The sequence below is a fragment of the Dermochelys coriacea genome, chromosome 8 (genome assembly GCF_009764565.3).
Source record: "Dermochelys coriacea isolate rDerCor1 chromosome 8, rDerCor1.pri.v4, whole genome shotgun sequence".
NCBI lineage: Eukaryota > Metazoa > Chordata > Testudines > Dermochelyidae > Dermochelys > Dermochelys coriacea.
This window is the reverse complement of record NC_050075.1, coordinates 38,893,461-38,920,113: the sequence shown is the minus strand read 5'-3', so window position 1 is coordinate 38,920,113 and position 26,653 is coordinate 38,893,461. Positions and strand designations below refer to the sequence as shown.

The 26,653-nt window shown below is 50.1% G+C and overlaps 1 protein-coding gene across 3 annotated transcripts in view; it reads right to left on the bottom strand.

Moving 5' to 3' along the window:
• RELL2 (RELT like 2) overlaps positions 1-26,653 on the bottom strand; it is a 48,076-nt gene that overhangs the window by 5,173 nt on the left and 16,250 nt on the right. For all 3 annotated transcript variants that reach the window (XM_038412710.2, XM_038412711.2, XM_038412712.2), the window contains exon 6: positions 21,688-22,249. In XM_038412710.2, the coding sequence (XP_038268638.1) occupies positions 21,688-22,249 (562 nt within the window). The remainder of the gene's footprint in view (positions 1-21,687; positions 22,250-26,653) is intronic.

The following is a 26,653-nucleotide window of genomic DNA, read 5'->3' as shown; positions in this document are numbered from 1 at the left end:
GAAGCCTGTATTCACATAAACACACTCAAGTCTCTCCCTCTCCCCTCCCAGCTAGCTGTCAGGGAAGCATTCATTCAGACCCTGCTTACATACAAGCTCAACTGTGACTAGTGAGTGAAAGTGTGTAAAGTGTCACACTATTATCAGAATGGTAGCCGTGTTAGTCTGTATCCACAAAAACAATGAGGAGTCCTGTGGCACCTTAAAGACAAAGAGATTTATTTGGGCATAAGCTTTTGTGGGTAAAAAACCCACTTCTTCAGATGCAACTAACTTATAACACTGACTGTTGATGGGAAAAAGGTGCAAATGTGAGACATAAAAGAACTAAATAAGTCTAAACAAAACATCCTCCTAGCAGTAGGGCTGTGCGAGGATCAGGTCTGGTGAATAAGCAACACATGGGACCGGAAATCAATAAACCAAAATTGGTGTCTTGGCAATTAGGCCTAATTGGTGAACAAAATACTGAGAGGATGGGATATTTCTCCCACCCCCCCTCTTTGGGGGGTCTCACAAGAAAGGTCATTTGTGGGGGGAAAGGCAGACGGAGCTGTCTGACAACAACTGCTGGCTGTGAGGAAGGAAAGGCGTGAGCTTTATCCTCATGGCTGCCACCTCCTCCCATCTCCTGGGACCCTGGGATCACCCCTAATACTGTTGGGCCTTTGTCCTGCCTAGACTGGGCCAGTAAGAGAGACCCAGATAACATCATCTCCCCACACCCACACATCCTTTTCCTTCCTCACCTTAATGGGTGGGAGGTGCCTCTCCCCCGCATCAGGGAGGCTAGTCCTGCGGCCCCGCCCCTTCTGCACAAGGCCCCCCTGTGGCCAGAGCCCTGAGACTACGCCCCCCCATGGCTAGAGAAGCCCTGGGCCAGCCAGAACCCCGAGCCCCTTCCCTGCTGCCAAAGAGCCCCAGCCTAGCCCCAGCTGGCCAACCGACCCGAGACCTGGCCCCAGCGGCCCCAGCAGCTCGGGCTTGCCTAGGGCCAGAGTAGTCTCAACCATGTGAGCTGGAGCAGACCCAGTCCAGCATCCTGCAGCAGCTATACCTACTGCCCATACCCACCTTATTTCTTCACTTTCCTCTCTCTCTCTCTCCTTTTGCCTTCTGTTTAATTAAAGTCTGTCTTACTCAACTAAGCCTGTATATTTTGCAATGCTGCTGTGAGGCTGTAACCAGAAAGAAGCAGCTCAAAGCAATGACCTAAACAGCCTGATGCTCGTAGAAGTTTGGCAGGTCTCAGAGGTGCTGATCAGACCCTGTGCACGGCCTGTGTTTTTCCAGCAGATAAGGTTGCAAGTGAAAGTAAACACCAGAGCCAGAAACTGCATTTTTCTGTCTTTGCTGGTCTCGTCTCTCCCTTTTTGTGTGCGTTTGTGTGACAGAATACACCCCTGTGTTCACACACTAGGGTACTAGGCTGTATACAAGGTATGCCTTGTATCCTTTGAAAACTCATAATTTGCTGGTCAGTACAGTCCTGGTAAAATATGTATGGCAACACTGTATGAGAAGTTACAAGATTCCCCTGTGTGATGTTATGAACACATGTTCCAAACCACACAGCCCTGTGCAAATGGAACCTGGCAAACAGCTCTGTCCTAAACAAAGGAATATGCACTCTGCTTAATTTGCATGTAATCGATAAACAGAGTCATCAAGCAGGGAGGGGAAACAGAGGAAGTACAAACAGGTGCAAAAACTAGCAGGGAACATCCTTCCACATGGACTCTTTGGCTCCTGGATCTCAGCTGGAAATGTTTTGCAAGAGGGGGACTGAAGCTATAAAAAGGAGGGAAAAACACCTCAAGGAACCTCTCCCCTCCCACTGTATTCTCTGCACCTGAAGAGAAAAAGGAAACAGCTGATAAACTCTGGGGGAGAGATCATGACCTAAGGCATTTGGTCAGTAACAAAGCTGATAGCATGTGGTGTGACAATTTGCTTTGAATCTAATGTAGTTTGTTAAGTTAAGCATCAGGAAGTGTTTTATCTTTATTTGTCTTGTAAGCATTTCTGATTTTTATGCCTTATGACTTGTATGCACTCACCATTCCCCTAAGAGGGCAGGGTTCACACAGGAGTGTGGGACAGTGGGTGAGCTAAGGCTGATGAGGTCAGCAATAATTTCCCTGCTAGAGGCACTGGGGTGCAAAAAGCACCCCAGCCCCAGAACCATGCTCAACCCTACCTCTGGGGTCTCCCTAAAGAGGCACCTGTGGGGTCTTAAGAGGGGAAATGATGCAGGAGAGTGGGAACTCCCCCCTTCCATGTCCCTTGGAGGTATGGTCCTTAGGTTTTTTTTTTCCCCCCATGAGGAGATCAGCTTTGCTCAAAGCTTTGTAGACATTGAGCTGGGTGGTTGCTGCTGGCTGGCATCACAGCTTGGTAGTACCTCCAGAGAAAGTAAAAGCCCCTCCCCCCCCCCCCGACTTTACAAGACCCTCGGCCTTCAGAGCTGGTAAACTCTGCGTGTGCAGCTAGGAAGCTTACAAAGTCTGCAGGCCATTTACCCAGTGCTGATTACCATGAACCCATGACAGCTCTCTCAAGGATCAAAGGCCAACAGCTACACTCAAGGTACTAACCTGCATTGTAGGTCTCAGAACTCAAATAGCTCTTCATCAAGGTCAATCATTACATTTGAAGACAGAAATATCGGGGAAATCATTAAGGCTGGAATTTTCAAAGGGGCCTAAGTGAATTAGGTGCCCAGTTCTTGCTGACCTGCCTTAGGAAAGACTAAAGCCAACATTGTGCAAGCCCCTCCTTTCTACAGACTTAATTATAGTGGCCACTTTTGTTTGCTCTAGAACGTAAAAATCCTTTATTCTCAGTATCTTGCATTTAAACAGCCAACCAGTCATTGTGAACCTTGAAGAGAAAGATGTGGTATCATGTTTAGGTAGCTGTGGCAGTTTGCATACAGAATGAAAATCTAAGAGCTGGGCTCGTTAGATCTCCTTTTAAAATCCCAGCTTAAGGGCCAGATTCCCAAAGGCGTTTAGGCTCCTAACTTCCACTGACAGCAAAGGAAGCTAGAAGCCAAAATATCTTTGGGGATCTGGGTCTAAGTTACTACACCTGCTTGGAGTCCTCCCCAGTGTTCCAGGGCATGGAAGGAAAGCTCTAGCCCCAACTCCCTCACACCTGAGCCTTTCTAGCTCCGAAATCCTTGCACAGCAAACCTCTAGCCAGTGTGCTTGTGTATGGAAAGCCGTCTATGGAAGGCTGTTGTGTAGATGCTGGTCTAGGCATTACAACAAAACTGTGTTTTGCACAGAAACCTTCCACCATTACTTCCATGGTAGCAGGTAGGAGAATTCCTCACAGACCAATTGCTCTGAGAGGGACTAATAGGCCCTGTGCTTGCAGCACATGAGGAAGGAAGCAGAGTCTTGTTGCTGCCACCCCTGGGAGCAAAAAGGAACCACTGCCTCACATTAGCCGTCACCTTCAGCCCCCAACTAAAACCTCTCCAATGCAACATCAGGGATCTACAACCTATCCTGAAGGACGATCCCTCACTTTCTCAGATCTTGGGAGACAGGCCAGTCCTTGCTTACAGACAGCCCCCCAACCTGAAGCAAATACTCACCAGCAACCACACAACAAAAACACTCACCTAGGAACCTATCCTTGCAACAAAACCTGTTGCCAACTCTGCCCACATATCTATTCAGGGGATACCATCATAGGACCTAATCACATCAGCCACACCATCAGAAGCTCATTCACCTGCATATCTACCAATGTGATATATGCCATCATGTGCCAGCAATGCCCCTCTGCAATGTACATTGGCCAAACCAGACAGTCTCTACGTAAAAGAATAAATGGACACAAATCAGACGTTAAGAATTAGAACATTCAAAAACCAGCCGGAGAACACTTCAACCTCCCTGGTCACTCAATTTCAGACCTAAAAGTCGCAATTCTCCAACAAAAAAACTTCAAAAACAGACTCCAGTGAGAAACTGCAGAATTGGAATTAATTTGCAAACTGGACACCATTAAATTAGGCTTGAATAAAGACTGGGAGTGGATGGATCATTACACAAAATAAAAACTTTCCCCTACTGTTACTCACCTTCTTGTCAACTGTTTGAAATGGGCCATCCTGATTATCACAAGTTTTTTTTTCTTCTCCTGCTGTTAATAGCCCACCTCAATTAATTAGTCTCATTTCAGTTGGTATGGCAACCCCCATTTTTTTTTCCATGGTGTGTGTGTGTATAGATAGATAGATAGATAAATCTTCCCACTGTATTTTCCACTGCATGCAACTAATGAAGTGGGTTTTAGCCCACAAAAGCTTATGCCCAAATAAATTTGCTAGTCTCTAAGGTGCCACAAGTACTCCTTGGTGTTTTGTTTTGTTTTTTTTGGTCTCCTCCTAGGATCTCTCCCCAGGGAGTGACGTCACCAGTGCTTCTGTTCCTTAAGTCTCCTAGCTAGCAAAATGGAGCCCTGTTGCTGCCATGTCCCAGATCTCCTGGGAGGCAACAAGCAGCCCCCACTAATTCTGCTTCAATGCCTTCCTGGGTTTGATGCATGGGAAATTCCCTACAAGTTGTCTGTATTCTTCACTATGCATTTTCCAGGATGGTTACCGCTTTAAAACAGAGTCAGAAAGAATCATGCAGAACTCTTGGAAATGTCTAGAATCTAAATCAACTCCCTTAAAAATAAAATCTGGAAATTCCTAGACAAAAACCATTTTGAGTCAGCAAGACTGTGGCCAAGGCTGACAAGGAAAAAAGGCAAAAACTATAAAACCAAACATGAAATTCACAAAAATGACTCAAAAAGAAAAGGAGTACTTGTGGCACCTTAGAGACTAACAAATTTATTAGAGCATAAGCTTTCGTGAGCTACAGCTCACTTCATCAGATGCATTTGGTGGAAAAAACAGAGGAGAGATTTATATACACACACACAGAGAACATGAAACAATGGGTTTATCATACACACTGTAAGGAGAGTGATCACTTAAGATAAGCCATCACCAACAGCAGGGGGGGAAGGAGGAAAACCTTTCATGGTGACAAGCAGGTAGGCTAATTCCAGCAGTTAACAAGAATATCAGAGGAACAGTGGGGGGTGGGGTGGGAGGGAGAAATACCATGGGGAAATAGTTTTACTTTGTGTAATGACTCATCCATTCCCAGTCTCTCTTCAAGCCTAAATTAATTGTATCCAGTTTGCAAATTAATTCCAATTCAGCAGTCTCTCGTTGGAGTCTGTTTTTGTAGCTTTTTTGTTGAAGTATAGCCACTCTTAGGTCTGTGATCGAGTGACCAGAGAGATTGAAGTGTTCTCCAACTGGTTTTTGAATGTTATAATTCTTGACGTCTGATTTGTGTCCATTCATTCTTTTACGTAGAGACTGTCCAGTTTGGCCAATGTACATGGCAGAGGGGCATTGCTGGCACATGACGGCATATATCACATTGGTAGATGCGCAGGTGAACGAGCCTCTGATAGTGTGGCTGATGTGATTAGGCCCTATGATGGTATCCCCTGAATAGATATGTGGACAGAGTTGGCAACGGGCTTTGTTGCAAGGATAGGTTCCTGGGTTAGTGGTTCTGTTGTGTGGTGTGTGGTTGCTGGTGAGTATTTGCTTCAGATTGGGGGGCTGTCTGTAAGCAAGGACTGGTCTGTCTCCCAAGATCTGAGAGAGCGATGGCTCGTCCTTCAGGATAGGTTGTAGATCCTTGATGATGCGTTGGAGAGGTTTTAGTTGGGGGCTGAAGGTGATCGCTAGTGGCGTTCTGTTGTTTTCTTTGTTGGGCCTGTCCTGTAGTAGGTGACTTCTGGGTACTCTTCTGGCTCTGTCAATCAACAAAAATGACTGAATTCAAGGCTGGGGTTAGTTCATTAGTTGTCCTGTGGTCCTGTCCATCACCAGACAGTGGGGACGTTAGGATGTGACAAAAAGAAAAAGGAGTACTTGTGGCACCTTAGAGACTAACAAATTTATTTGAGCATAAGCTTTCGTGAGCTACAGCTCATTTCATCGGATGCATTCGGTGGAAAATACAGTGGGGAGATTTATATACACACACAGAGAACATGAAACAATGGGTTTTATCATACACACTGTAAGGAGAGTGATCACTTAAGATGAGCCATCACCAGCAGGAGGGGGAGAAGGAGGAAAACCATTCATGGTGACAAGCAAGGTGGGCCATTTCCAGCAGTTAACAAGAATGTTTGAGGAACGGTGGGGGGGGGGGAGAAATAACATGGGGAAATAGTTTTACTTTATGTAATGACTCATCCACTCCCAGTCTCTATTCAAGCCTAAGTTAATTGTATCCAGTTTGCAAATTAATTCCAATTTAGCAGTCTCTCGCTGGAGTCTGGTTTTGAAGTTTTTTTGTTGAAGGATAGCCAGTCTCAGGTCTCAGAGTAGCAGCCATGTTAGTCTGTATTCGCAAAAAGAAAAGGAGTACTTGTGGCACCTTAGAGACTAACAAATTTATTTGAGCATAAGCTTTCGTGAGCTACAGCTCACTTCATCGGATGCATTTGACCAATGTACATGGCAGAGGGGCATTGCTGGCACAAACTGGACAGTCTCTACGTAAAAGAATAAATGGACACAAATCAGACATCAAGAATTATAACATTTAAAAACCAGTTGGAGAACACTTCAATCTCTCCGGTCACTCGATTACAGACCTAAGAGTGGCTATCCTTCAAAAAAAAAAAAAACCTTCAAAAACAGACTCCAGCGAGAGACTGCTGAATTGGAATTAATTTGCAAACTGGATACAATTAACTTAGGCTTGAATAGAGACTGGGAGTGGATGAGTCATTACACAAAGTAAAACTATTTCCCCATGTTATTTCTCCCCCCCCACCCCCCACTGTTCCTCAGACATTCTTGTTAATTGCTGGAAATGGCCCACCTTGCTTGTCATCATGAAAGGTTTTCCTCCTTCCCCCCCGCTCCTGCTGGTGATGGCTCATCTTAAGTGATCACTCTCTTTACAGTGTGTATGATAAAACCCATTGTTTCATGTTCTCTGTGTGTGTATATAAATCTCCCCTCTGTATTTTCCACCGAATGCATCCAATGAAGTGAGCTGTAGCTCACGAAAGCTTATGCTCAAATAAATTTGTTAGTCACTAAGGTGCCACAAGTACTCCTTTTCTTTTTGCGAATACAGACCAACACGGCTGCTACTCTGAAACCTGTCATTATAGGATGTCACAGACAGTGCTGACTGACTAGCAAGATCAATATCACATTGTCTATGGTAATGTGGGTTCTTTCTCCCTTTCTGAAGAAGATCTCACGGCACGGGGCAGCGAGCGGGTTCCGTGGACACGTGCAGTTAGTGTAAGCGGTATAGAGGCCAGAGTGGGGCTGTCTTTGCATGGAGGTGTGAGGCTGCTCAGAGCCGTGCTAGCAGCACTGCTAGGTCAGGATCATACATGCTGCATTTGCTAAAGAGAGGTGGAACTGCCATGTCAGTCAGCATTCCTCCTAGCAGACCCCAGCAACAGGGCATGTCCTGTTCTCCTCCCCCACTAAAATGGGGCTGTGCCTACAGGGCATAAGGCAGTTCTATGGGAGGTGGGTGCCCATAGATCCCCACTTGCATGTGACAAGTGGGGCCAGGAATGAGATGGGTTTTCTGCTACTTCCAGTCTGCATAAGAAAAGCACCAGAGATGGGGTGATGTTAAGTTGTTGGGCTCCTAGGGGGCAGTGGGGGAAGGAGGGTGATGTCTGAAAAGTGCACATGGAGGGTAAGGTGAGGAAAAACTCTGATTCTGAGACCGAAGTTGGAAGCAGAGTTGTGGAAGAATGAGTCTGAGTCTGTGCCCTTTGTGTGCCTACAAGAGGTAAGATTCAGGTTCCTTAGAGCCTACCAAGGGAGGTGGGTAGAGGCCAAGTCTGGCCAGGATTGGCTGGACCCAGCTCCTCTGCGATATGTAGGCACCTGACTCCCATTGAAATCAGTGGAAGCTATGAGCTTAAATACCTTTGCGGAGCTGGGCTGTGGCCACTGACTAGATGCGTGAGAAGACTGCTGAATTGGGAGGGCTCTCCTGGAAACCGAAGAGCAGTAAAGAGGGGTCCCAGGCGGATGTAGACAGTGGGTGGGGATACGCAGGCAGCACCAGGTTTTCCTATGGAGGGACCAAGACTAGCTGGCCCTGGGGGATCATTGCACTGAATCTGGGCTGGTAATAGGCGGCTAATCCTGCCTGTGATTTCCAGAGCCCAGGCGCCCACAACAGCACAGAGAGGAGGAGGCGGGTGTGTGCATGTGCCTGGGCACCCAGAGGATGCAGACTCGAGTGAGAGCTGCAGGAAGAGGAGGCTGGCACAGCACTATCATCACTCTGGAGGAGATGGGGGCATGAGTGAGCTCTCCTGCCTCCTCTCAGGAAGCCTAGAGCAAGCGGTGAGGTTCCCAGGGCACATGGCCCATGGACATCCCCTACACTGGATCCGCATGGGGTGGGAGCCCCAGGTCACACTCCTAGAGGCACAGCCTGAACCTTGAGAGAGGGTGAGAGACTGGCCACTGCTGGAGCTGCAATGTCTTTTGTAAGGAAAATGTAGAATCAAATGAAATAAAAATCTATGCATCATTCTTGTATCTGAAACTAGAAATATGAAAGTCTGTATTCGCAAAAAGAAAAAGAGTACTTGTGGCACCTTAGAGACTAACAAATTTATTAGAGCATAAGCTTTCGTGAGCTACAGCATCCGATGAAGTGAGCTGTAGCTCACGAAAGCTTATGCTCTAATAAATTTGTTAGTCTCTAAGGTGCCACAAGTACTCCTTTTCTTTTTTTAGAAATATGAAATATAACTCTGAGGGCCTACTGTAATTATGCAAAGTGTGGGCCATTAATGGTGGTTTGGAATCTTCCTGGCTCCCATCAGCCAGGACAATTGACTAGGGATGGCTCTGTTTGCAGGCAGGCCTTCCTGTGAGTCAGGCTGGGAGGAATGAAGGCTTGGTGTCTCACAGGGCATGTGACCATGTCACCTGGTGCTGAAATCCATCTTAAACCTGGTGCTTTACCATTTAGAAGGGGCGACTGGGGACCCAGAGAGACAAAAGATTCCTGCCTTGTGCTAAAGCTATATAAGGGGGTGGAACAGAACAAAGGGGGCTGCAATCATGAGAAATCCCCTAGCTATCACGTGAGCTGGAACGAGGGCTGTACCAGGGGAAAGGATTAGGCCCAGACTACGAAGGAGTCCAGTCTGTGATAGAAGCTTATTGAAACATCTGAAGGTGAGGTTTTATCCGTATTCAATTTTCTTACTGTATTAGGCATAGACTTACATGTTTTTATTTTATTTTGCTTGGTAATTTACTTGGTTCTGTTGGTTATTACTTGGAACCACTTAAATCCTACTTTTTTTATTTAATAAAATCACTTTTCACTTATTAACCCAGAGTATGTATTAATACCTCGGGGGGGGGGCAAACACCTGTGCACACCTCTCTATCAATGTTATAGAGGACGAACAATTTATGAGTTTACCCTGTATAAAGCTTATACAGGGTAAAATGGATTTATTTGGGGCTTGGACCCCACTGGGAGCTGGGCATCTGAGTGTTAGAGACTGGAACACTTCTTGAGCCTCTTTCAGTTAAGCCTGCAGTTTGTGGGATGTGGTTCAGACCTGGATCTGGATTTGTAGCCGGCAGGCGTGTCTGGCACAACCAGGCAGGTTGCTGGAGTCCCAAGATGGCAGGGAAGGCAGGGGCAGAAGTAGTCTCAGCACATCAGTTGGCAGTCCCAAGAGGGTTTTCTGTGATCCAACCCGTCACAGACTGATAAAAGGCATCTTGTAAAAGGAGATAACATGGGACTCCCCAGTCCTTCTGGTAGAGCAGTGGTTGGTTTCCTAGGTCTCAGGTGACTGAGTGCACGTAATCCAAAAGGACTAAGTGCTAGTGGCCCCTAAGGGGAGGTGGATTCATCCCCAGAGGAACCCACAAACCCGGGGAATACTTGAGCTGAGGCATGTAAGTAGGCCATAAGGGCAAGTGCTCCTGGCGTGCAATTCGGGCACCATCCCAGAAGGCAGTGAGGTCATCAACAGCCACAGGACTGACCCCTCCAGGATGTGGTATGGGGAGATACGAACAAGGGAAGCAGGGAAAGGTTCCCAGCTCACAGCTGTAGAAGATAACAAAGCCTTCAGAAACTATGGCTCAGGAGGGCTGGTGCCGAGGGAACCAGATCTGTGACCAGGATCTCAATCAAAGTAGCAGACAGTGCCAGAATAACTGACACCCTAGACTGACTGTCCCACTGCTCAGGATCCCTAACCAAAATACTGAGCACCAGGGAAGAGAGCTTGATGCATGCAGTGCTAAAAGGCTCTCACCAAGGCAACTGAGCCCAGGGCAGTCAACTACAGAACGCTCCGGCCCTGTGCAGCAGAGACCCTTGGGTCTGCGGTTCCAGAGGCAGGTCCCCATCATTCTGGGCAGCAAAGCTGGTATTGCATCATGCAGTCATGATGTCAAGACAAGGTGTGTGACTCATGCTGGGCTTCTCCTTCCTCAACTCGGAGGATGAAATATCATGCCAGGAACCAGTTCCAGAACCAGCTCCATAGGCCTGGCACATGAACTTTTCATCCAAGTCAGCGAGTGCTTGTAGTGGAGTCAGCCTCTTCCTACTCTTGCTGCTAGATTTTTGGGAATATGACAAAAAGGCCAGAGAGTTCCTTGCAGGCTCTTCACACCGACTCTCAGACCAGATGCATAGTATCTGGGATGACATCACTGTGTTCTGGCTATTGCATTTAACCCAAGCACAGAACCCATCTGGCTACCTGTTCCTGACTCAAGGGGCAAGAGTGTGGGTGGCGACTCCTCTGAACAATCAGAACCAGGAAGAGTCGCCCACATGGCCACTTCTAGCAGCTGGAGCTCAGGGCAACTCTTTTTAGCTCTGTATGTGCATTAGGTAAAAGCTTGGCACAAAGAGCTCATCTGGGAATGTACCCCTCCTCTAGGCAGAGAAGACATCGATCATACACCTCTGTCATGGCCCTGGCACCATCACAGAAAGGACATGGCTTGAGGCCAGAGGACTTGGTCTCAGTTATAAAGGAAAGGCCTGAAAACATGAAGAAAACACAATGGCCAGATTGGTCCCAAAAGTGTGTAAAAAGCCTGCCCCTAACTCTAACTCCTCCAGCTGCATGGGTGGGAATTCCCAAAGTGTTTGCCTAATGTGGCTCCCACTGGACTCAGGGCAGAGATAGGCCAGTGGGGAGCCTGCTGAAAATCCCACTTTACAATTAAAATGCCGGCTCTATTCCGAAAGGGCCTAGTGGGGCAGCAGTGTACGCCACTGAGCTCCTGCTCATGACCTAGGGCAGCAGTCTGTGAGGCTGGGGGCTCTGACCCCGTGATGCTTGGTGATGCCATAGGAGGGGGATTGTGCAGACTGCCATCCAGATAGTGCCGGGTTTACAATGGTGCAAGTGGCTCCATGCAGTGATGAGCTGCCAAAATCTTAACAACCAGTTCCCCCCTCACGCCACGAGGGGGTCCTAGCCCACAGCCGCCCCCCGGGACTCCTGCCCAATCCAACCCCCCACATTCCTTGATGCCCCCCTGAGACCCCTGCCCCATCCACTCCTGTCCCCTGACTGCCCCCAGAACCAGGCAAGAGGGTCCCATAGGCCACTGTAGTGGGTGCCCACCCCACCCCTAAAAGCCAGAGGGACCTACTGGGGGGCGAGGTGGGGAGTCCCGGTGGTGCTTACCTAGGGCAGCTCCCAGGAAGCATCCAGCAGGTCCCTCTGGCTCCTAGGGGTGGGGTAGTGTAGTTAGGGGAGGAGCAGGGGGAGCAGCTGCTCCCCTCACTGATCACATCAAAAGTGGCGCCTTAGGCACTGACTCTGGGGGTGATCCAGAGCTGGAGCACCCACGGGGAAAATTTGGTGGGTGCAGAGACTCCACTGGCAGCTCCCTGCCCCATATCCAGCCCCAGCTCACCTCCGCCCCGCCCTGCTTCTCCGCCCTGCCCCACCTCGGCTTCCCACAAATCAGCTGTGAGAGCTGAGAAGCAGGCAGCGGCTTCGCGCTCAGGCCCAGGGAGGTGGAGGTGAGCTGGGGCGGGGAGTAGTTCCCCTGCGCACCCCCCCGGGTTACCTGCTGCGTTGCGGATGGCCCTCCTTGCGCCCCCCCCCGCCCCAGCTCGCCTCTGCCTCCCAGGGCCTGAGCGCGAAGCCGCCACTTGCTTCTCAGCCCCCCTTGGCTTCCCGTGCAGACAGCTGATTTGCGGGAAACTAGGGGGCTGGAGAAGCAGAGCGGGATGGAGCATAACTCAGGGGCAGAGGCGGAGCAGAGGCGAGCTGGGGCCAGGTGCGGGGCGGGGAGCTGCCGGTGGGTGCTCTCCACCAAGTTTTCCCCATGGGTGCTCCAGCCCCGGAGCACCCACAGAGTCTGCGCCTAAGGCGCCACTTTTGGCCAGTTGTTAAATTTAGAAGCCCTTTTAGAAACGGGCTTCTAAATTTAACAACCGGTTCCAGCAAACCGGCTCCAGCTCACCAGTGGCTCGATGGAGCTGGGCCCATGCTCAGAAGGGGCCCTGGCCTACTCTGCTTGCACTGTGCCCTGAGACCCCGCCAGCTCCCCCACCCCACCGCACCCCACCCATCACTTGCTCTGCTTGGCCTGCCCATCAGCCGGTGGAGGGCTCCTTTCCACCCCTTGGCCCCACCCGCCGGCTTCTTGCCAGCAAGTTAAAGAAGTATAGATTGGATGAATGGACTATAAGGTTAGGGTGACCAGACAGCAAATGTGAAAAATTGGGACACAGGGTGGGGGGTAATAGGCAGGGCTACCTTAGGCATATGCAGCTGCGTAGGGCACCACGAAATTTGGGGCACCAAATTGCCCCAAATTTCATGGTGCCCTAGGCAGCTGCCTGCTGCATACGCAGCAGCACGAGCCCTGGTAACCAGCCCTATCCCTCGGCCGCCCCCACCCCCTCTACGGGCTGCGCCCACTGCAAGGAGCAGGCCCCATCCCTAGGGGCGTGTGGGGCCCCGGACAACATCCTCCGTTCCACCTCTACCCTTCCCCCATGCTCCGCCCCTAGCCTGCCCCTATTCCACCTCTTCCCCCAGCAACCCCGCACTCACTGGCAGCGACGGGAAGCGGAGCCCTGCGGCTGGGAGCTGGCAGAGTAGAGCGGGCTGGGGCCGGACTGCTTCATTTTCCGCTGCTGCTCCATGAGTGTGGGGGGCAGATCCCTTCGCCCAAGCCTCCTCCCCCAAGCGACATGGCTGGGGCCAGGGTGAGGGAAGCGGAGCGGGCTGCTCCCGGCCCCCCGCTAATTCCCCGGGCCACTCTGGGCCTATGGGGCATCCAGAAGTGCCCCCACACAGCTCATGCCTCCCAGACTCTGGGGGGGGAGACCTGGGGCCTCAAACCCCCCTCCCCCCCCCGGTGGGTAATAGGAGCCTGTATAAGAAAAATACCCAAACATGGGAACTGTCCCTATAAAATCGGGACATCTGGTCATCCTATATAAGGTGGATAGAAATCTGGCTAGATCGTTGGGCTCAACAGGTAGTGATCAATGGCTCCATGTCTAGTTGGCAGCCAGTATCAAGTGGACTGGGTTGGTCCTGGGCAGCATTCCCACTAATTTTTCCCACCTATGTGCGGAATTAATTTTGATGTGCACCAATATGGAGGTGATATGTGAGGGTTGGGGTGCAGGGGTGAGGACTCTGGCTGGGCGTGCAGGCTCTGGGGTGGGGCTGGGATAAGGGGATTGGGGTGTAGGAGGGGGCTCTGGGGCTACGGCAAGGAGAGAGGACTCCCCCCAGCTCTCTCTCCCCGCACCAACACTTGGGCTGTGAGGGAGAGGTGCTTCTCCATGCTGTGGCATCTCTGGGGCTGGGGCTGAAGGATAGGTGCCCCTTCCCTGGCCTCAGCAGGTCCGGGCCTGGACTGGGTTCAGGCCAGGGGAAGGGCGCTCCAGTTGTGCCTGAGTCCGGGCCGTGCTGCCCTGGGTGCGCCTGGAGCCGGGCCGTCCACGCCACCCTGGCCGTGGCTAAGGCTGGGCTGGGCTGGGCAGGGCCACACTGGTTCTGCTGTGCCTGGGTCCAGGCTGGGCCAGGCCGCTCCAGCCACACACAGGGCTGGGCTGGGCTGGGCCGCTCTGTCCATGTTTGGGTCTGGGCCGGGCCAGGCCAGGCCCCTCTTGGGTCTGCGCCACCCCAAGCTGCTCCTTGGTCCGGGCTGGGCTGGGCCCATTGGGCCACCCCGGCAGGGCTGGGTGCCCTGGCCATAGCAAGTTGGGGCTGGGGGAGGGGTGCCCTGGCCACGTCAGGTTGGGGGCCTGGTTAGGTTGGGGCTGGGGAAGGGGTGCTCCTCCCCCGGCCAGTCCCCGGCCACAGAAAGTCCCTGGGCGGGTTCGATGAGTACCTGCGTGGCACTAAATAGGCTGCTGCATAGCCACACAGTTTACAGGGAATTTAGGTCCTGGGGTCAGTTTTGTTCAACATCTTCATTAATAATCTGGATGATGGGATGGATTGTACCCTCAGCAAGTTTGCGGCTAACACTAAACTGCAGGGAGAGGTAGATACTCTTGAGGGTAGAGATAGGGTCCAGAGTGACCTAGACAAATTGAAGGATTGGGCCAAAAGAAATCTGATGAGGCTCGACAAGGACAAGTGCGGAGTCCTGCACCTAGGATGGAAGAATCCCATGCACCGCTACAGACTGGGGACTGACTGGCTAATCAGCAGTTCTGCAGAAAAAGACCTGGGGATTGCAGTGGATGAGAACCTGGATATGAGTCAACAGTGTGCCCTTGTTGTCAAGAAGACTAAGGACATATTGGGCTGCATTAGTAGGAGCATTGCCAGCAGATTGAGGGAAGTGATTATTCCCCTCTATTCAACACTGGTGAGGCTACATCTGGAGTATTATGTCCAGTTTTAGGCCCCCCACTACAGAAAGGATGTGGACAAATTGGAGAGAGTCCAGCGGAGAGCAATGATTAGGGGGCTGGGTCACAAGACTTATGAGGAGCGGCTGAGGGAACTGGGGTTATTTAGTCTGCAGAAGAGAAGAGTGAGGGGGGATTTGATAGCAGCCTTCAACTACCTGAAGGGGGGTTCCAAAGAGGATGGAGCTCGGCTGTTCTCAGTGGTAGCTAGGGTGACCAGATGAAATGGACAAAATATCGGGACACATGGGGGAAGGAAAAAAAAAAAAGCGGCCAGAGCGGCCAAAGCCGCAATATCGGGACAAATGGCGTCCCGACCATGCATCAGTTGGGACGTGGGACAAAGTACTAAAAATTGGGACAGTCCCAATTTTATTGGGTCACTCTAGTGGTAGCAGATGACAGAACAAGAAGCAATGGTCTCAAGTTGCAGTGCTGGAGGTCTAGGTTGGATATTAGGAAAAATTATTTCACTAGGAGGGTAAAGTTAGGTGCCTTTCGCCTGGAGCCCTAGGAACTGTGAAAGGGTGTGAGTGCCTAAATTAAGAGGGTTATGCCTTGAGCCCTAGGAACTGGGTAAAGGTGGGTGCCCCTAGAGCAGAGGTGGGCAAACTAGAGCCGCGGGCCACATTTGGCCCGCAGGACCGTCCTGCCCGGCCCTTGAGTTTCCGGCCAGGGAGGTTAGCCTCCAGCCCCTCCCCCGCTGTCCCTCTCCTTCACAGCCTCACCTCGCCGTGCCGCCAGTGCTCTGGCCTGCGGCTCCTGGCTGGCTGGCTCCAGCAGGGCTGTGAGCTCCTGCTGCTCTGAGTGGCATGGTAAGGGGTGGGGAGCGGGATCAGGGGTTTGATAAGGGGCAAAGGGTCCTGGGGGGGCAGTCGGGGAGCAGGGGGTGGTTGGATGGGGCGGAGGTTCTGGAGCGGTAAGGGCAGTCAGGGGATGGGGAATGGGGGGGTTGGATAGGTGTGGGAGTCCCAGGGGCCCTGTCAGGGGATGGGGGTGTGGATAGGGAGCGGGGCTGTCAGGGTACAGGAAGCAGGGGGGTTGGATGGGGTTGGGGGGTCCCGGGAGGAGGCAGTCGGGGGACCAGGAGCAGGGGGGGTTGAATGGGTCAGAGATTCTGAGTAGGGCAGTCAGGAGGCAGGAAGTGGGAGGAGGCGGATGGGGGCAGGGGCCAGGCTGTTTGGGGAGGCACAGCCTTCCCTACCCTGCCCTCCATACAGTTTTGCAACCCCGATGTGGCCCTTGGGCCAGAAAGTTTGCCCACCCCTGCCCTAGAGCGTAAGTAACAGAGAATTTTGTGCAGGTAACAATTAGGCTAACCAGTAACGTACAGGAAGTTTTCAATGAAGAAGCACTCTTTGACACGGAATAGTATAACTGTCTTCTCCATTCTGCTAGCCACCTTTCTTGGCTAGCAAGAAGGAACAGCTTGGGGCCTTTGGAAAATATGTGTCGGGTGGGCTTGTCAGTGCCTACCCTGATGTTGAGGCAGAAAAAGGCCAGAGAAGTCTTCAACTTATTATGGCCACACTCACATAGGTCACTGCTTCATGTTCACCATGTAATATTGGTCCCAGACTCTCCCAGTATATACCAGGGGAGTGTGGGAGTTTGTTCTCTCTTCTCTGCCCCCTCACAGATCCTGAACACGAGTCATGACATCCCACCATTGCACCAGCACCCTGCTGTTCACAAGTGTCTGGAGTCTGATGCTGTCCAGGCTCTATGCTGAACCTGTGATCCCTCTGAACCTTTGGAGGTGCTTGCCAGCTGGAGCCCAGGAAGTAAAATTGCTGTGCCACATGCATGGATTCTATGGGAATGGAAGCAACCCCCTGGCCCTGCAGCATCACTACCAGTTCTATGCTGTCGGCAACTCCTCAGGTTGGTCCAACAACAAAAAACAGTTTTAAATTTTGACCCTCTGATCACAAACTTCACTCTTCTCTGACATTTAAGAGCCCCAATTTCAGGACCCCGTGTGTTGAAATTGGATCAACAAGAACATTTGGTTCTTCAACTTCAGAATTCTCTGAAAGAGGTTCAAATCCATTTAGAAGGTATGACTATCTCTCACATAGCACCTGTATGCGCTCCCTTGATTGGAACTACCCATAAGGGTTGGGATGAATGGGTAAGAATGTGGCAAGGGGCTGACCATGTAAATAAAGTAAAAAGGGAATTAAGTGATTGGATTGCATGTGCAGGAACAGGAATCTCTTTAGTTGATGCTGCAAACATAGTTTATTAGCCAGAACTTGTATCATATGCCACTGAATATGTTTAGAAAGATGGTGTGATAAATGAAGTTGGGGAAGAGGGGTAGCTCCCTTTTATGGACACCCAGCCAGCCAGTTAGCTATAAAATCCCTCTTAGTAGCTGTTCTCTACTTGCTTTTCCTGTAAAGGGTTAAAAAGTCTCCCTGCTATGCATAAGTAAAAGAAAGGGAGTGGGCACCTGACCAAAAGAGCCAATGAGAAGACTAGAACTTTTTAAAATTGGGGAAAAAACTTCCCCTTTGTCTGTCTGTGGTTGCTCTCGGGGAGAGGCAGACAGGGAGCAACTATGCTGTAAGAAGCTTGGGGCCAGGTATGAAAAATCATTGGTATCATACCTAGAAACTACTCATTTGAAATCCCAGATATGTAAGTAGATCAGAAAATATCTAGGAAGATGCGATTAGGTTTCTCTCTTTTTATTTCTTTATGGTTTGTGGACTTTTCTGTGCTAAGCCCAAATGCTTTTGTTTTGCTTATAACCTTTAAGCTGGTCCTCAAGAAACTATTCTTGATGCTTAATCATTGTAGTTGTTCTCTTTATATCTAGCAATAGCCTAAGTTCCCAAATGTATTTTCTTCCTTTTTCTTTTTTTAATAAAATTTACCTTTTTTAAAAAACAGAATTGAATTTTTGTGTCCTAAGAAGTTTGTGCATGTTGTTTTAATTAGCTGGTGGCAACCTCTGATTTTCCTTTGTTTTTCTTTCTCAGCTCTTCCCTGGAGGGGAGGTGAAAGAACTTGAGGGTACTCCACAGGAAGGAATTCCCAAGTTCGCCTTCCTGGGTGTTCAAAGGGCTTTGGCACTTGGGTGGTGGCAGCATCTACCCATCCAAGGTCAGAGAAAAGCTGTAACCTTGGGAGTTTAATTTTTAGAATCCTTGAGGGCCCCCGCCTTCTGCACTCGAAGTGCCAGAGTAGGGAATCAGCATTGAAAGATGGGAACCCCATTAACAGCATCTTTGAAACAGTTAAGTGAGGAACAGCAGTTAGTAAGTAAGGTATTTCCTGGGTGGGAAAGACTCATAGAAAAAGATGAAGAGTTGATGTCTGATGTACAGTCCCTCCAGAATAATGTCTCATTGACCTCAGCATGTGAGCAAGCTCAGGTTCTCACCAAGAACGTAATCATGGGAATGATTCAGCAACCCATAGCAGGACAAATTCCCAGGGAAGCAATCAACTTGATTCGGTCCCATGTAACAGAAGAAGAATTAGTCCTATGGCCCTGGTGGAGACTAGTTTTAACGCTTTGTACGATCACCACCAGCAAAGCTTGCAGTTATTCTTGATAACTGTGGCAGGTAAAGAAATTAGAGTAATCCACGCAGTAGTCCCACTGGGATTACAGACGAATGATAACTCAATAATGTACTCCAGAGATCCTAACACTTGGGCCTGGCAGAAAGATAATGTGTGGAACACAGTAAATGTAAAAGGGTCTAGGAGAAAAGAAGGTTTGGGCTATATCTGTGAAGACCAAGCATTGGAGGAACATGATGAATACTTCTTCCCACAACCTGGGAATAAGTCTCACTGTTCCTTAGATGTTACCCAGGAAAAGGGGTCTTGTTTTTTATCTATGTTGGTAAAGCACGTGTGTGTAAGAACAAAATGTAATATTGTATTGATTAATGGACATTGGATTTAACCCATGTTGCCTTATGTTAATCGCTGTTTCTGTAATGTAACCACTATTGTTAGTTGTAATATTAAGTGTACAGTGCCTATACGGACTGTACAATATTTAAAAGCCTACCCTGAGCTCTACAAGGAGGTTTCCCCCATTTCACTGGGAATGGGTCTCACTGCCATTAAGGGACTATTAACTCATCTCTCCTTACAGACTGAGCTGCAGAAGCTCCGACTTTGCGGGAGAATAGCAAACTCGAGATTCAACACCACAACCAGGATCTCTCTAGGCTAGCAGCTACAGTTAAAAATCACTCCTGGTGGGAGACTTGCTTGGATGGAGCCCCAGTGCAACAGGTCTTTTGAATATCATGCTTCACCCCATTGTGGTGATCATCGGTTTCCAAATTATACAAGCAATTAGTCTTGTTCTGGTTTGCTGGATCCAGGAACTGATGCGGTGGCTGCAATGGATTGAAGATCAGACCTGGTACCACAGAGTAAGGATGTGATGGGGTTACTCGCTCATTGCAAGCACCCTATCAAAGGGGGAACTTGTTACCTAGCAGGGGGAACAGTACCCAGCCTGTCTGACTCATGAAAGACACCTGCCCTCCCCCAGCCTCTGCTTGAACAATATCTGCATCAGAAGAAAGACTTACAAAAAGCAATGAAAAGGCAGTGAGAGGCACACCTAAACCCCTGGGATAAGCATGACAGGATTAAGGAAACTCCCCTAGCTTCATTTGCATTGAAGATGGGACAAGTAGGCATCTCCATTAGCATACAGAATGGAGAAGAGAGATTCCAAGGCAAGAACCCCACAGAACTCTGGGACCAGAAAAGAAGGAAAGCACTGCATGATGGGAGATCTCCGCTCCAGATGTTAATGAACCCACTCCTACACACAGCCAGCTCAGTAGTTATCAGACCGATTCTAGTAATAAATCCTTTATTTGTATCCAAAATAGTGAAGCTCCCTAACTGCATTGTGAGCTCCCTCCAAGGAACACTGCCCATAGCCAGGAATGATCAGCTTCCATGTCTAGCCTGAACAAAACAACTCTGGTATACTACCTTGTTTACATATAAAAAAATCTAGTGTTCTCCCTTGAACCATTGTTGTTTCTTTACAAAAAACCCTATCCGTGCTCAAGTAAGTGGTGTGATGCCTGAATCCAAAGTCTGTATCAGTGCCATTGGGACTTCATCTTCTCCTGACTGATCATGCTGGGGGCTCTGCCTGTCTCCAGCATTCTGGACCCTAAGCTACCCACCACCACCTCGGACCCCCGATCGATTCAAGCTTCACAGAGTGGTGAGAACCCAGCTCGCTCTCTCTCTAAGTATAGCCTTCTGGCCCTGACTTCTGTGATTGGTTATAGTTTTCTAAACCTAACTTTTATAATCAAGTGCAAGTTAGATTTAATATTATAACTGTTTTGTTTGTTTGGCTCCCCTATGGTTATTACCTAGCAATAAATAACTTTCATGATTAAGCTGGTTGCTTCTCTCTCTCTCTCTGTCTCTTTCTCTCTCCCCTTCGTGAGTGTTTTTTGGTTTCCTCATTCACTCTGCAGCAATGCTCCTTGTACCTAAGCTAACGATCCCTGCAGTGCCCAAAAATCCTGTTGGGGTTTGCTCATGAAGTGGGATATTACCAGAACAATTGTAACGTGAAAGTGGGGATAGAGATGTGCTGAACCTGGAACATATGAGGGTGGCAGCTTGGAAGTGCTGCTCGACCCAGCCTGCTCAGGCGTGCTCTATTCCGGTGCGGTACTGATGGCATATGAGGGTGACAGCTTGCAGGTGCTGCTCGACCAAGCTTACTGAGTCCAGGGACATATAAGGGGTCAGCTTGGGAGTGCTGATTAACCTGGTCCTCTCAGATGTGCTCTGTGTGTGTGTATGCGTGTGTGTGTTAGTCTGATTCTGGGACTCGAAGAACCCAGCCCTGGGGAACCTAGGTCCTGCAGGTTAGCTCCATTGGGAGGGACTTGCAGCAGGGAGAAGTAGAGCTCTGTATGAGAACACAAGTGATACAAGCAGTACATTGATAGAAGTACAGAACCCCCTCTCCTCCCCAGAAGAGTAATCCTAATAAACGAGGATACCCCAAAGTAACGGACAAAGCTGGTAACAGCTGCCCCATGCAGGGATCCCAGCCTTCCCTGAGTACATGCTTGGCCTTTCCCCAGCCCCTCCCAGAAAAGGGCCATTTCCTCCCATCAGGGTCTGTAGACAAGGAAGGTGCCCGCAGCCCCTGGGCTCTGCTCCAGGGAAGGAGACAGATTCACATCACCAATGTCTGAGCAATTTCTGCCTCAAGGAGCTGAGGCTCATCACACTAATGGGCTGAAGTCTGTGGGGCCTTTGCAGGCCTGGTGCTGAGGGAGCTGCTCTTGGAGAACTCTTCCAGCAGGCGGTTACACTGGAGTAGGCAGATTTGCTCCTTGTCTCCAGAACCCAAGTCTAAAGGAAACCTGAACAATGACTCACAGCATAACACTTTTGCTGCTTGTCCTGCACTGCGCCCACTGTGCTGCATCCACATTGCACTAACTCAGTGGATCTGGGGACTCATGGTACCTGGTCTGTTCAGCAGCACCAAACTTCCAGGCTTTGGATACGCTGTGCAGGCTTTGATATCTGCCTGAACTTTCTTATCCCCTTGTAGTTTTACACTCCTCAGCCACAACTCCCTGCAGAGTGGCTGCTGAGGGAGCCCCAGGCAGACTTTGCATACCCTGCACTGGGGATGAGGAACGAGTGGAGGGGACCTTACCTGTTGCCCCATGTCCTCCACTCCAGATTCTTTCCTGCTGGCATCCTTGTTTCCTGCCATGGCAGCTCGGGTTCCTTCTTGCACACCTTGGCTTCCTTTAACTTCTGCCGTTTCATTAGCTGCCCCTGGCACAGTCTCCTCCTGCACGGCATCGTGTGGCTCAGCCCACTTCACCTCCTCCTGCAAATCTGCAGGGGCTCCAGCACCCTGCATTCCTGGGGCCTGAAGCCCCTCCCCCTTGCTTTGGTCATGTCCATTCCCTGGGGTAAGGTCTTGGAGGTCAACGTCCTGCAGTGAACCTGTCTTACCGAACCTCTTCCCCACTGGCCCATTGGTGGGAGCATCTGCCTTGACTGGTGCATTAGGAGGATCCTCCCCTTGGCCTGTTCCATTTGGACAATCCTCTGTCTGGATGGTTCCATTGTGCAGACCCTCCTGATGGAGCTGTTCATTGCTGTGGGCCGCCGGGTCTCTGGCCCCAGCTTCCTTGCTGCCATCAGGAAGCAACACATCCTGCTGTTCCGGGAAAATGGGCTTCTTCTCAATGTGGGTCACATGAAACCTACCGGGGCAAGAGAGTCCGGTCACAAGTGGTGATGGCTCCCTTCTACAATCTCACCCAGCCCTTCAATGTGCCAGCACTGCCCTCTAGCTTCGGACACCTTGTTCCCATCCTATCGCCATGCCAATGCTGCCCTCAGGCCTTGGACCCCTCATTCCTATCCTATCACCCGTGCCAGCACCGCCGCCCAGCCTCTGACCCCTTGTTCCCATTCTATTGCCATGCTGGCACCGCCCTCCACCTCAGACCCTTCGTTTCCATTCTATCTCCGTGCTGGTGCTGCCCTACAGCCTCTGACCCCTTGTTCCCATTTTATCGCCATGCCGGTGCTGCTCTCCAGCCTTGGACCCATCATTTCCATCTGTAATGTGGTATGCATACCCCGAACTAGGCAGGAAAGGGTTAATCCCACACAATGGGCAGAGGAAATCCCACCCCTCAAATCCTGCTGGGCATGTTCCAACTGCTGTGCTAGTATAAAGGAGAGCAGCCCAACTCAGCCTGTGCTGACTGCCAAGGAGAAAGGACCTGTGGTGGAGACTCCAGCCCAGAAGCCATTACAGCCCTTGCCTGTAGGAGCTGGAGATCCTGAGACCCAGACTGGAGACCTGTTGCCTACAGCTGACCAGCTGGAGTCAGAGTCCCAGGGAGTTACCTGTGCCAAGGAGCGCAGAGAGCCTGACATCACATGGACTACAGCTTCAGGAAGCCCGGTAGGAAGTAACCCAGGGAGATGGAGTGAGTGGACTCTCCCACCCATGTAAGGTCAGTGTGGTGTGGTTGAATTCCCCACTGACCCAGTGTTAGACTATTCTGCCACTGTTAGGGCCCTGGGTTGGGACCTGGTGTTGTTGCGTGGGCCTGGGTCCCCTATCCTGGCCGCCACCCCCTTTGGTGGCAGCCCCCAGATTTGGCTATTAGGCTGTGCTGCCCTGCACTCAAGGGCCGCTGTACTGACTCTGGCCACTAGACCACTCTGCCTTGCACTCGAGGGCCGCTATATTGACTCCAGCCACTAGGCCACATCGCTCTATGCTCATGGGCGGCCACATTTTCTTGGGCCATTAGGCCGTGCTATAAGGATAAGCCCTTTTCCTGTAGCCATATCGTAAGGCCTAAGTCCTTTGTCTGCAACCATATTAGGAGAGCAGCAGCCATTAGCTATGAAGCAGGAAGTCACATCCTCACATTCCATCTCAATTACATTAAAACAAGGTAATATTGGGCTGTTAAGAAGGAGGTCCTATCCTAATAGCATCTGTCATCACCAGATAAAGAAACAGAGCTTAAGATGGTTAAAGAAAACTTAGTTTGATAGTGTTCTGTTTGGCAAGAAATCACTTATTAATAGTTGTGGTTGTGAAATCCTCATTTCTTTATTGTTTTCTCTTTATGGTACCCACTTCTCTATTATTTGTAAGTATGATCTGTCTGGTTCTTTGATTGTTTCTGTCTGTTACATAATTAAGTTTGCTAGGTGTAAATTAATAAGGTAGTGGGGTATGATTAGGCTAGAGAATTTTGTTACAATAGGTTAGGATTGGTTAGTAAAATTTTAGTAAAATGATTGGTTAAGGTATAGTTAAGCAGGACTCAAGTTTCACTATATAAACTGGGGTCCAAGAAGAAGATCAACAGAAGGAACAGAAGAATAAGAAGAAGGAAAGACCAGGAAGAAGAAAAAGAACTCACCTCTAAGACAGCTTAAGATCAAAGCTGCTATGAATCCTCTGCACGACCATGACATGCAGCAACCAGAATCCAGATGAGATTGACCTTGCCTGGTCATCAGGGAAAATCCGCCTGCCTGATCAGGATTGGTGAGTGTAGCATTGTATACTTAGCATGTGTATTCTGCTTGGTAATTTGTTAATAAATAGAGGATAAGGATATTACTGTGTAAAAAGAAAAGGAGTACTTGTGGCACCTTAGAGACTAACAAATTTATTAGAGCATAAGCTTTCGTGAGCTACAGCTCACTTGAAGTGAGCTGTAGCTCACGAAAGCTTATGCTCTAATAAATTTGTTAGTCTCTAAGGTGCCACAAGTACTCCTTTTCTTTTTGCGAATACAGACTAACACGGCTGCTACTCTGAAACCTGTCATTACTGTGTAAGGCTCTTTCACTGGTAAAAGGTCCTGCAGACCCACAAAGAGTACACCCTGAGCACTGGAATTGGGTAAGGGTGTGTGTGTCTAAATTAAGAGTATTATGCCTTGAGCCCTAGGAACTGGGTAAAAGTGGGTGCCCCCTAGAGTGTGTGAGTAACAGAGAATTTTGTACAGGTAACAATGCAGCCCAGAGCCGAAGGGCCACCACTTTGACTCTGGCCATTGGGCCACATTGTTGAGGCCCAGGACAGTTGGGGTAGACTAATTGCAGTGTCAGCATACTCACAGTCGAGGGGGACAGAGTGTGCATACACCACCACACCATCCTATTTCCATTTCGGTGCCGCCCTCCAGCCTCGGACCCCTCGTTCCCATCCTACTGCTGTGCTGATGCCCCCCTCCTGTCTCTGACCCCTAGTTCCTTTATATTTTCTTTCAACATACTGTAATTGAATCCTGAACTCTCATTCTGACTCTTCCTTCATGCTAGTACTTACATCTGACCCCATCAAGCCAACCCCTTCAGATGTCACTAATGACCTCTGACTTCCACAGGCCATCTGATGTTGGACCTCAGACCCTCACAACACTTTAGCATGCTTGCTGACAACTGACCTCTGACCCTCTTCAAGCAAACACCTTCATTATGCACATCCTGAACCCCCCCACACACACCTTGTTCCCGCCCCTTGGACATGCTGCCCTCCCTGACCCTGATCCTCCTCTTTGTACACATTTCCCTTCATGCTTTGCAGAATGGCTGTTGCTGTCATATTTGTCTTGCTAGCTGGTCACAAAACTCTGAGAGAGGCTGACCGACAGCAGCTGCCCGTTTTAATCTCATGGCGTAAGTTGAGACCAGCCTGAAGTCATCCTCCAAAGAGGGTACCATTTCAGTTGGGAATACCCTCTCAAGGGAGAAGGCGTGTGTCTCTCTCCATTTGTTTATCCCTCATGCCAGTTGGTATGAAGATTGTCTGGTTAACTTTCCTACTGACACGCATGGGACAGTCCCACATGATTTCCAAATGGTGCATTGCCCTATGTAGCTCGGCTTCTGGAGAGAAGGTAATTTCTCTAGCAAATGGAGCATCAGCCCCTTCTCCCCTCCCCAGTGCCCAGTGGCCCTGCAAGCCATGAACTCTGAATGGAGTTTCCCCATGTGGCTTAGCCAGCCTGATAGAAGAGGGGCCCAGCACTGCCTTTCCTTGACACATTCAGCCATTTATTAGTGCTGCTCCACTCTGCCTTTTGCCAAAGTCACTAGAGGCTGCTGGCAGCTTGTCCTCAGGCCCTGCCTTAGGTCCCTTTGCCCCCTGACCCCAGAAGACCCCGACACCAAAAGTGGTGACAGGGGTCTCCTGCCCCTGCATGACAGGAGAGCATGAGTCACTTGCTGCTGGGTCGCTGGGCCTGTGAGCAAAGGGCACTGTGCTGACTATCAGCGAGCATGCATCACTCAGCCAGCAGAGCCAAGCCAGGGAAGTGGGAGCTGCCTACTTTCCCTAGGGGGAGAGGACACAGGGATCGGCTTCCCTTTGGCTTTTTATGGAAGGCAACTAGTCAGTGGGCACTGGGCAGAGGAGAAGCTCTCTCTCTCTTCCAATATGGACTGTAAAGAGGTGGGGGAAGGGGCGCTTGCCTGGGAGCAAGGAACCCTTGGCTCTGACCTTGCTCTGCTACTGGCTCAAGGGGTGACTTTGGGCGAGACCCTGTCCTCTCTCTTTCCTCCAATCAGTATAAAGGTAAGAGGCCAGTGTTGCCATGGATGGACACCCCTCTCTGCGTAGACCCAGTGCTGTGGTGCGGAGCCATAAACACATAGTCGGGGGGCCCCTAATGCTCATGTTGCCAGGAACCTGTTGGGCTGTATTAACTAAGAAGGGAGGAGTAAGGGGGCAGGAGAGAGACTCTCCCCAGGACTCCTCCTTTCTAGGTTGACCAGACAGCAAGTGTGAAAAATTGGGACGGGGGTGGGGGGTCATAGGAGCCTATATAAGAAAAAGACCCAAAAATTGGGACTGTCCCTATAAAAACAGGACATCTGGTCACACTATTCCTTTCTCCCTTTCCACTGTGAACCCTAGGAACTCCTTTACTCCAATGCCACAGGACATACCCAGGGGTGATGAGTCATATGGGCCCATGGTGCCCGGGCTCCGGCAATATTCAGGGCCCGTGGGCCCGGCTCCACCAATGTTCGGGGCCGAGACCCAGCCCTGCCTGCTGCTCCCACGCGCCAGCCCCAAGTGTTCCCCAGCGCTCCCCTGTTTCCCCCACATGCCTTCCCCT